At 36.0% G+C, this 12,548-nt stretch overlaps 1 protein-coding gene across 2 annotated transcripts in view; it reads right to left on the bottom strand.

Annotated features, from left to right (window-relative positions):
- Positions 1 to 10,873: 10,873 nt before the first annotated feature.
- Positions 10,874 to 12,548, bottom strand: part of LOC111865170 (protein vav) — a 39,612-nt gene continuing 37,937 nt past the window's right edge. For both annotated transcript variants that reach the window (XM_023852960.2, XM_023852961.2), the window contains exon 17: positions 10,874 to 12,423. In XM_023852960.2, coding sequence (XP_023708728.1) covers positions 12,358 to 12,423 — 66 coding nt within the window. In that variant the 3' untranslated portion in view covers positions 10,874 to 12,357. The remainder of the gene's footprint in view (positions 12,424 to 12,548) is intronic.

Raw genomic sequence — 12,548 nt, 5'->3', positions numbered from 1 at the left:
CTCATTCTCAATTGTTGGCTTGAAAATGTCTTCCCTACCTACTTTGGCATTGAAATCTAACAAAATTTGAATTTGGTATTTATCGAATACATGTTGTAGTTCTTCATATCATCAGTTTAATCTTCTATTGGGGCATGAACTTAGTGTTATGTATGACAGCCTATCACTAACAAACTCTGCCCTCTTAACTGCTGATATGATTCTCTAATTTATGAAAAAAGAAAAACCACACTTTAAATTATATCTTAAATTTCTCAGATTTAACAGCTGACACCATAATGTATGTTTGTACAGTATTTATTCTACTTAAAATCAACAAATAAGAGTAAGAAGTCAAGCAAAACTTATGGATACAGTTAATCATTACACTTCAACTGCATACTAATCCACTTGTTTGTATAGTGACATCTGAAGTGAAAACAAGCAGACTGATTTTAACACTGCAACTGATACATAATCCACTATGCAGAAAATAAATAAAATGCATTCAAACACAAATAATAAGTTTATCTTTTTTTTTTCCTTGGCACTACAGCCCCAGTGGGCCTAGGCCTACCTCCACGAACTTCTCCATTCACTTCGGTTTTTCTAGATCTTACACATTCAGTAGGACTCCTTGGGCAGGTGATCAGCTCGTCACAAGGCCTCTACCTGTATAGAAACACAGAAAAACGCACACACACAAACTACTGAGTGGGATTTGAACCGGCTTCCAAGCGAGCGAAGACAGTGCATGCCTTAGACCGCTCAGCTACTGTGACCGGCTATAAGCTTATCTTACCAATAAAAAATTAAATGAGCAACACTGAATTCTATTATCAAAAACAAATAAGAATATCTTAACAATAAAAAATTAAATATTCAGCACTGGAACACTGAATTATATTATTAAAAACAAATAATTTTTGCTTAAAAAAATTAAATGATCAGCACTGGAACACTGAATTCTATTATTATTTGCACATGCTTCTCAGTTCAGAGAGAATCCTCTTCAATACAAACATACTGCTTGTGTCTCATTTAAGTAGATGCAGGAGCTATTGCTGCAGGATTTTATGTTCTCAATTTTTCACCTTTCGTGGTAACCAAAATACGTGTTTATATATATACATATTTATTTTATTTACTGACATAATGACTGAAGTTTTATGGTGGAAGGTCTAGAGAGGTTGTCTTGTGAATTATGTCAATTTCTGGAGGTGATTCCTAAGGTCATTCTGAATGAAGACCATTATATCAACATGGACCCTATTCTCAATGGTTTCAGAGCTACATGTATTTGAAATGACACCACATAGCCCATGAGTTGGTACTTGAAGAATACCTACTTGCCTCAATGTCCCACGCTCGGGTGTCTCGAGCATGTTAAACAATGAAGGGTTCTAGCCATATAATATCCAGCAAATTCAAGCACATTAAACTGCAGACATGGGGAGGCAGTTGCATGTCACTGGTCAGCTGCATGCCCCCTTTTGCACTGCTACAGTCTGTTCAAAACAGAAGTACATTTACTTGCAATGTAGTCAACATTACCAAAAACCTCCATTTTTGGGCCCACGACAATCCAAATGGAACAAGAGAAAGTAAGTGCCACATTCAATTTCTGTATACAGGTAGTGTGGAGTCACTGGTGACCTCCTTCTTGGGCTGTACATCTCCCCACAATATCCAACAGGCGACATTTAAGCCAGAATTTTGTAAAATGAAATGCCAGCCCTCTCAAAGATCATGCCTCTGTGAATACTATTGCAGACATACTACCAGCATGATCCAGCACCTCTATACTTCAGTACCAACTGGACAGCTCCCTGCCCGAGGGATTGATTGTGGCAGTACTAGCTATCACATTCACTGTATCTGAGCCCTTTATATTGTAATGTATAAGGTCACATGGAAAACATGGTGTATGAATGAAAGGTGGACAAAAGAGATGAAGTACTTCAGCAAATTTCTGACACTGCAAGAAACATTATGAACGCCATAGTTCTTTCTAAGGATATACATACAGTCTGCACCAAAAATTCAGCACTGAAATGAAAAGATGAACAATATTACCTTGTCATCATCTGTGAGTATATTTCTCCCAAAAGAAACTAACATACACACTATTATTGTTTGATTTACCACGGTATATGTAATGTAAGTTTCTGAAGTGTGCACTGCCTCGCTGTAGACAGTGTTCATATCATTCACACAGATTCTCAATCATATCCCTGAACAAAGGTTGCTGCAGACTTATGCAAAAGGAGATGATTTGCTCGTGTAATGCAGGCACAGTTCTTGGCGGATCTTCATAGTTGAATACACTTTCCTTTAACATTCCCGACAAGTAGGCATCAGGTGCTGTAAAATTGGGGGAATGGGACGGGAATGGGAAGTCAGTACCATGTGAAATGATTTGTCCTGGAAAGTTTTCCTGCAGCATGGCTAGAGATTCCCGAGCAGTATGGCTGGTCACCCCATCCTGTTGATACCACTGTCTATTCATGTGAAGGCCCCTTGCATGACAGGACCTTCTCAAATCCTGAAGAAATGGTCTGATCACCATGTCCCTGTAGCGTTCTTGGGGGACAGTAAGAGCATTGTCTTCCTCGTCCTCAATGAAATAGGGGCCTAATATACTGTGTGCTGAGACGGCACACCATATCGTCACATGTGTACTATGTAGCAGTTTCTGGACAATAACGTCTGGCCGCTCAAAACCAAGGAAGCGAGTTGTCCGGCGATTGATGCAGCCGTCCAAGTGAATGTGACTTTCGTTGGAGAAGCACACATTCCTCAAGAAATCTGGATCCTCGTACACCATGGCCAAAAATGTTCCACAATACACCATCCTGGCTCGCATATCTGACTCTGTCAAGCATTGTCCAACTTGTATCCAGTACAGAAATCTACCTATGTCCTTAAACAATCAGCGAACGGATGTATTGCTGACATTCAGTTTCAAGACCATTCATCTTAGATGAATGCAGCACCTGCTGAAGAACACATGCATGATTCTCTTTTGTCTAAACAGTTACTGGTTGACCAGACTTCCCCTTCTGTTGACACAGTACACTACCAGAATGGCGAAATTTCGTGACAATACACAGCACAACTGTGTTACTTGGTGACGTCTTATTAAATCACTCTTGGAATTGTTCTATCACCTTCTTCAAACTCGGTCCCCCTTCATGGCCACTTCCATTTGAGTGGAAATAATACTCAAATTATGAATACTTTTTCCTCTGTCATGAGATCCATTTCCAAAAACAAGTGCACAACACAACTTCCTTTTCACTACTGGGAACATGTGTGGCTGGAGCTATGCTCCGTCCACAAACATAGATGTGCGTTTGAGATGCACGAGTTTCAGTACTGCATGTTTTGGTGCATACTGTACATTCCCTAGAGAATGAAACAAGCAGTGCATCCAAGCTGACAGCAGACATTTTAAACAATTACTTTAAGGTATGGAAACTACACAATATATTAATTTTATCTCTTACCAAATACAAATATTAAGTCAACTTATATTTAAAATACCCATAGCTTTGAAACCATTGAGAATATGAGTCATGTTTGTGCAACATTTTTCATCCAGAATGACATTAGGAATCACCTTTTGAAGTTATGACATAAAGTTACAGGTATTAAACAACCTTCATCACCTGATAAGATCAAGTGTTGGGAGATATAACAGTAAGACAACACAAAACATCCATAATATGCATGTTAGAGCAAATGACAATAACATATGGCAATTTGGTGGCATGATAATATCAAGAAAGTACTGATGCTACAGTACCCAGTAGACTTACAAAGCAAAGTTCAATACATGATCTATGGATATACATATAATTGATATGTCAGGCTTAATTAATGGTAACTAAGTACTTTCATCTGAAAACTGAATGTAATAAAACTAACTAATGTTAATATGTCAATGGTATGACATGTGTTCCCTGAAAGTGGTTAACTCTGAAACAAAACCTAAATGCAAACAAACATAGATTATGGTACTAAAGTGCTGGCAGACAAATCATTTCTTGTTAAGGTACAAAAAGCACCAAGAAAAATGTTAATCTTCAAATTAAATATAAAAAAATGCATACTAAGAGGAATATGGATGAATGAGACAGAGGAAATGAGGATTTCATGGAAACTAGAGCTAAACATCAGAGTAAAAGTTAACAACACAATGGCAAAGAGATGGATACATTTATTTGTGAAATGAAATCTATTCACACAGGAAAATTCACAGAAAGATCAACAGAAGACAAAATGGTTCTAAATTTTATTAAATTATAAAAGCAATATCATGTAAAAGAAAGATCCCAAAATAGCAGTCTATAAAATGCATTTTAAACTGATACAAGCATAAAATTCCAAAACACAGACTATTAAAAACAGAAAAAAAGCAACATAAATAAAGTAATGGATATGAACTTCCTGAGAAGTACTGGAGGAAAAACAACAGTGAAAGAATTAGAAATTAAATTTTTAGAAAAGCTAATTAAAAATTTGTTAAGAGGGACAGGAGTGGTTTGGGCATGTAGAAAGAATGGACAAATATGGATACTGAGAAGAGCATCAGACCCAAAATGTGAAGAAAACAGACCTACAGAATGACCCAGAATAAGATGATTCAGCCAGGTACTGGAAGACATGAAGAAAGGAAGAACTGGCAAGAAATTGAAAAGAAAATATTGTGGGAAGAAAAAGGAGACTGGAGAATTTTCATGTAATGATCCCTATGAAACAGAAGATGTAGATATACATAAAATTTAAAATTCCTCTTCGGTCACTACTGGGCTGAACCCGAAGTCCCTTATTTTTGGGTAAATACATTGTTTAGCAGTGTCCATAACAAACAACTTGTCTGTTGTAAGCACAGTCATGTGTTGACTGGACTACTGAGCTCAAACAGTATTACTGCAATTGAGAAATAACAGCCTGGTCAACAGACCTGAATCCTAACCACAGAAAGCACTAAAAACACACATTAGCTTAGTAGGGATCAAGGATACAAAAGCAAATGATAATATTTTTAACTCTTCTTGTAATTAAAAGCAAACACCTGCTTTATTTCAAAGATTATTTAGGATTTTTTTCTAAATATGTACCTTACAAAATACTGCTATATATATATGATTTCATGTCTAGCGATAAGGATGATAAACAATGGCACATTTTGAGGATAATTATGTATATGGAAAATTCCTTTGTGAAAATATTTATGTGTAAATACAGTATATGAATAAGTTGATTCCAAACAACAGAACAGTAAACAAAAATATATAAATTACAATATAACAATCAATAATAGTACAACAAGCATGACTGTAATAATTATTACATTTAGCTTCATCTTAAGGCCATTTACACAACTACTTTATAACATATATTACTGAAATGCATTGCACTGAATAATGTGTCATAGCAGAAGTAGCCATACTAACTACATGACATAGCAAAAAGAATATAGTATTCCATTACATGGTTCTTGAATTTTGGCTATAACACTCTGTACTTATAATACTAATATTTGTTACTTATTTAAAGTTGGGTGAAACCCTTGACTTCACAGCACCATATGTACAAAACACTATTACACAACAATGTTCATGAAATCTACAAACTCTGCTTTAAATGCAATTTAAAACGGAACAAACCAGTAAATATAAAATTCAAGAAACAATGTAATTTCAATTTGATATAATTCAAAAACAAATATAATTTCCTACATTCCAGTGAATTAAGAATTCTAACAGTATTATCAGCATTGCTTACATGTTAAAGTTCAATATTGAAATAAATAAATGCATGATTTATTTAATCCGTCTTGCAGTGCATACACTCATTTATCTCCTTCTCTCCCTCGCACTACATGTTTCGGCATAATAATGCCATCTTCAGGTGCTTACTTATCCACGTCAAACCAGTTCATTGCATGCCATGTTCACACATTAAAATAACTAAAATATGTATCTATCATATACATTGTCAAACGTTAAAAATATTACAATTGTTCAGGATACCACATCGCTACGTCGCCCCTCACTACATCAGTCACGNTGTGGTATCCTGAACAATTTTAATATTTTTAACGTTTGACAATGTATATGATACATATTTTAGTTATTTTAATGTGTGAACATGGCATGCAATGAACTGGTTTGACGTGGATAAGTAAGCACCTGAAGATGGCATTATTATGCCGAAACATGTAGTGCGAGGGAGAGAAGGAGATAAATGAGTGTATGCACTGCAAGACGGATTAAATAAATCATGGACTTAAATCAGTGCAACAGGACGCTAAAATATAACATAAATAAATGCACATGATTTCATGGACATTTCCCGCTTCCTTATAACACGTCTGCACCTAAACAAAAGTAGCACTACAAACCCAATTACACATAAATATTCTTTCAACATTTTAAGGAAGGTGTCTGTGTAAGGAAGACTGGCCAGCAAAGCATACAGCTCTCATCAATTTAAGAAAATTCTTCCTTATGTAGCAAACAAGTTAAAGAATGCAGATATCTGTACCTTTGTTTTCCATTTTAACACATATCAGAACACAAAAACAAAAAGTATCTGAGCACAGAAATCTCACTAATCACATAAAATTAAATTTGTAAGATACATGTAATACAATAAAACACAAATAGGAAGATTACATTAAGACAGATCTCAGTGAAACAGAATGTGAGCATATGAACTGGATTTATCTGGTTTAGGTTTCAAGCCCAGTAACAGATATTTGCAAACATAATTATAATCTGAGTACCACCCAGTGTAATATTAAGTGTGACAGGAATTTACATGTTACTAGGTCATCAAAAGTATTTAACCTTACTGTATGTATAATGTCTTCATAAATTCAAGAATACTGAAAAAATCCAGAACTGGAATGTCTGTATTTGATATTTTCCATAGCATTTTTTTTTAGTCAAAGCTTCTATTTCATTTTAATTTAAGCCATACATAATTTATAAAATACCCAAATGATGCAACTAAACACTGCTAGACAAACAACAGATTTTTAGATTTCTATCTATTGCCCTTACCAAAGGCATCAACTGCTTTAACTTCTGTAATATTGAAAACCTGATGGGAACAGACCACTTGGAAGACCTACACATAGATTGGAAGATATGTCAGAATGGTTCTTAAAGAAATAGTTTGGGAAAGTGTAGACTGGACTTGTGCATCTCTGGACTGGGACCAATGGTGGGGTCTTACATAGTAATGGACCTTCGAGTTCCATAAAAGGCAGGGAATATACTGACTAGGTGAACAACTATTAGTTTCTCTAAAAGGATTTTGCTCCCTGAACTTAATAATTAATAGTGCATTCATGTATAACTTATTTACACATTTTACAATAAAGATACATTGTTCTCTTATATATTAAAATGGATTCCTTTATAGAATTAAAAGTGTACACAAATACAAATACATAATAAGAAACTAAGCCACAGTATATCAAAAACAGGGGACATTACTGCATAATTTATTGACCATAATGACAAATATGTACATTGGCACAATGTTGCTTGGGTCTGGTATAAGACAGGAATTGTAATGACATGAAAAATTAAATGAAAAAGAAGGAAATTTGTAACCTAGCAACAAACACAATTTAACCTTTCACTGCTACAAGTACATGCTATTACAGTAACACTGCATCAAGAACACCTGTACTGCTACGTGTCACTGCAATATCACTGATGCGTAGGCTTCCATATCAGCTGATTTCAGAGTTGAGTGGATGTTGGGAAATAAAATACGATATAGTGCCATATATGGAAGAACTCACAAACTTCCATAATCAAAAGTGCACTAGCTAGCTATAACACAAACTACACGAAAAGTATACGTAAACAAGCAGAGGAGGCTGGCCTAGCACGCGAGAAACATATGAGTAAGAAGGCTAACAATGTTCTGAAATTACACTGGAACATACACAAAATAGGAAATTTCACCTACACACTAAATAACCTGAGAAGTATCCTATAGTTTTATTCCTCCTACATATTTATGTTACAAGCCTTATATTTTTACTTTTAATGTCACTGTGAAGTTACTGGAATTTGAGCAGAATTCTGTTATGGGCAAATAATGATACATACGTATTATGATCAGTCTTCCAGAGAAAGTCATTTTTGCCATATTCTTTATCAGCCAGTCCTCTAATTTTCCACAATTTGTATTCATCAGCGACTCTACTCCGAATACAAAGCCAAATACTCAGAATAATAAAGAACTGCTTACAGTCCCACACTGTAACTATCTGACCCAATCACAGGTTCTCAAACAATAAGTTTGGAAGAATTACACCAGTACTGCACAACAAACTATCCTGAGAACAAATACTTTCTTATTCCTTCCTTCCAATATGCTAAGAATTTAAAACTGACTATACAAGTAAAGGTAAATTTGTCCCTGTGCTTAATTAATTAAGCATGACGCCATTAAGGCGTATGGAGGAGTGTATTTATAGGTCCACAGAGGGGCCCCAAAAATGTACACATAATTTAATACAGGTTATCTACAGACATTTTCAAAGACAAACCAAAATGTAAAGTAAAGTGTGTACAGTGTAGTGTGATATTCTCTCAAAAGATGGTGCCAGTCAGGTGTCTGCCAGAACCACCTTACCGAAAGGCAGGACAGTCAAAGAAAGTGGAGGCAAAATGATTGTCATACAAGCAGTGCAAGATAATTCTGAAGTGGTACTGGAAATTTGAAAATGTGTGTGAAGTACAAAGACAGTGGTGGCATGAATTTGCAACAGAACCTACAACACGATTAACAACTGCATGCATGTGACAAATTTGAGGCCAATGGTACAGTGAATGATGTGCACAAGCAAAGATCTGGGATGCTCTGCATGCCAATGAGTTCCACCTCTTCCGCCTCAACATGCTTTGGACATCCTTTTTATCTGCCATTCATCATCTCTATGGGAATCATCCATTTTACTTTCAACAGGATGATGCACCGCCACACTACCACTGAGATGTCAGAAGCTACCTCAGTGAAAACCTAACAGGTCAACGGATAGGACAACGGGGTAGTGTCGACTATCCCGCACACTTGCCTAATTTACCTCCCCTCAACTCTTACTTGTGTGGGTCCTGAAAGATGTGGTATATCACAGAAGACCACCAACACTGGAGACATTACGGAAAGAAATTTAAATTTCATGTGCCACTAACCCAGTGGACACCTTGGCCCTGGCTGCACTAGTCCACCAAACTCACAAGTGTCTACAAGCTAATGATGGTGCGCAATTTTGAACACTTGTTCTACTTCAATGTGTGTCACAGCCATCCCTTTCTACATCAAATTTGGATTATGAATAAATTATTTAAGCACAATATTTCGTATGTTGAAATGTTTATACATTTTTCTGGGTGCCTCTGGAATTTATCCCAAGGTCAGTTATCAAGAGAAGTATATATTTTTTTGTATCAATCTAACGTTTCAAAACTACACTGTGAATAAAACTACTCATAATGCATCACAAACCTAGGAAGATATTTCACTTAAATTGCTGTAGCAATAAGACACAACACAAACAGATCTTACCCTGGATGCTAAGCAAATTTTCTCTGTAATTTATTTACATCTGTTTTATACTAAAAGGCAAAATAGTCTTTTGATGATGGCTTCTGCATAGAGATGTATCCACTGGCCTGGCAACACAATAAAAAGACAGCAACAAACATTTACAGTGATCAATCTGTTATTTTTATAAAATATCCATTGAATACAGATGAACAAATTATTTTCTGAAAATCTAAATAATTAATCCGCAATGTTCTCCTCTTTCCTCGTTTGTCATTACCTAGAGCCTCTACATGATGTCACCCTCAAAAGTGTGAATATCAGTTAAGTACTGCAATGATCTAATCTACCTCATAGCAACTTTTACATTTTTCTCCACTGAATTTAGGTGACCCCAAAACTTGAGTTAACTCTCCTGAATGGGAATCCACTCTTTTAATGAAAATGCCATTAAAATTGAATTAACAAATGGGTCTTCACTGCTAAAATAGCAATTTAAATTGTATCCATATATCATATAAAAAATGGAACAAAAATACTTCAACATTATTCTCCTGTATACAAAAAAAAATTTAAAAGAAATCGTAACAATTTCAACAATGAAAATATTTTAAAACAAGCAAAGAACATCATTGCTACAGTACTGATTAATGTCCAAGTACTAGAACTTCACTACACTTAAGATAAAGTCTATTTTTGAAAAGAATCTATTGCACTCTGGAACTATCCCAATTAGAGCAATTCAAATGCCATCACAATACCAGTTAATAAAAATCAATCTCAATTTTGAGTTGGACACAAGCCACTAATATATCGTAATTAGACGACATTCCAATAATGCTAATTCCACTCTACTTGTAAAATCATGGTCCACGATGAAAAGAAAATTGTGAACCTAAATCTGATTCATTTTCAAAGGTCCATTTTAAAGCTTGCATGTCAAAATGCTGATTAGCAAGAAGACACAGCTGTCCAGACTTCCCAAGAAGAATCTGTCAGAATTATGAAAAACAATACACTGGAAGTAGGTTTTCCCTCATAAAATGTTCAATTTTAACCTTTAAGAGACGGGATATTTAAATTCCCGTAATCGCAGCAGGCCGGAGTTAATTTAAATGTCCGCCATTATAGAGTATTAAAAATTGTAAGCATGTTACTGAAAACGCTTTGATTTCTACAATTTTTGTGATAAACCAACGAAATAAACACTGCTTTTATCTAGAAAGAATATAAAATCAGATATTGTAATTTACAGATTTTAGAATCTGTAAAAATTGTTACACTGATTCCAAAAAAAAATTTTTCCCCCAATTTTGAGCGTCTGTCCACAAAAATGCATAAAGCTTCTGCACAAAACGTTTCTGCAGTATAAATGCATGCTGCTGACACACTGTCTGACTATGTCTTATTTGGCAAGAGGAGAGGAAGTTTATGTTTTCACTGCACATTCTCCAGTCACGTTGCCTTTCTGTATACACGAGTGTGAGGAGTGTGGGCAAGTTCTTATCCTACTTTGTCCTTATGAAACTGCCTGTTTATATGTCGGACTAAACGCACAGAGGTACTGTTCTTGGAATATCCACACAAATCCCTCTTCTTTCCTGGACCCTTCAGAATTGTCTGTACCGCAATCCGAATGGTGCGATTTATGAGCGGCCTCTCAATTTCGGCTTCTCCCGTGCGAAATGGGGCCATAGTGCATAGTTGAAATTTCGATGTTTTATAAGCGTTACGATTAGAGGACATTACTGACCTACTTCCTGTAATACGAGAGTGAGGTGTCGTGTGTGCTCTTCGCGTGGGAAATGGAGTTACATATGGACAAAGTGCATTAATTGCGGCGTCGGATTCTGCATTCAGTTAGATGATGCAGGAGGGAAGACTGTCTACTTATAAAGCGGGTGCCCAAAAATAATGTAAGTAGAACAAGAATCAGATCAGATTTTAAAACACTCTGCACACACGTGGACTGCGCGTACCCATACGGTGTCGCACGGCCACTCGGCTATACTTTAAAGGTCCCCATATGGCGTCGCTAGGCTCTTAAAGGTTAATTATCCCAAGTCAATAATTTCAGTATTAAATTAACTATAATTAAGATTTGCTGCAGTTTAGTGTTCAGCTCCAGTGTTCTCCAAAGAAACCTCAAATGGGGGTTTCACTGTATATTCCATCAAGACCTTTTTCTAACACCCTACTTAGTTATTAATCTCTTTTCCTCTACTCTGTTGGCATAAAATTTGGACAACATGAAAGAAACATGCAGAGTAATGGAATCAACACAATACAGCATGATAAAGGGTTTTCTCTAGCATTTCACTGCCCGCATACTAGGAAAACAGGAGTTGATGGCAAGAGAATCAGGAAAACCCAACCAAAAGCAACATCACTACAATGATTACAGGTCTCCAGGTGGGAAAGCCATACACCTGCTTCAAACTGAAATGCAAAACTAATCCTCATGAATTCCAAACCAAAAAACAGAGCTGTTCTGCCGTTAGTGTATATGTGTACACAGAAAGTGGTTACTTCAAGAAGGGAGTCAACATCCTACACAATTAAGACAATGCCATACTCAGTCACATTAAACATAATTCGTACTTGTCCTTGAGGTAACCCCAGAATAAAACATAAAATCATTTGAGCCAAGATTTGCCCTGTTCATTTCAGCAGGCCTGCCGAAATTTTACTGTCCATGAACACAGCATTTCACCATCCCTTGGCATATAACACTTTACTGGAGGCCAAACAAAGCAATACATGACATGACAATGACACAAAAAGAATCAGCTCACTTCAATCCATGTGAAAATTATATGAATCGGATATTTCACGGACATATTCCTTCGGGAAGAAACCAACCTGCAATAAAGAGCATGTGTCAAAAAAAAGAAGAATATCAGCAAGGCAAGTGACAGGACCTGTTGCATTCTAATTCCATTCTGTTTAATCATTTCTTTATTACTGCTACATCATAACCACTAGTT

This window comes from Cryptotermes secundus, unplaced genomic scaffold (genome assembly GCF_002891405.2).
Source record: "Cryptotermes secundus unplaced genomic scaffold, Csec_1.0 scaffold178, whole genome shotgun sequence".
Taxonomy (NCBI): domain Eukaryota; kingdom Metazoa; phylum Arthropoda; class Insecta; order Blattodea; family Kalotermitidae; genus Cryptotermes; species Cryptotermes secundus.
Note: the sequence above shows the minus strand (reverse complement) of the source record. Positions and strands in the feature narration are given on the sequence as shown.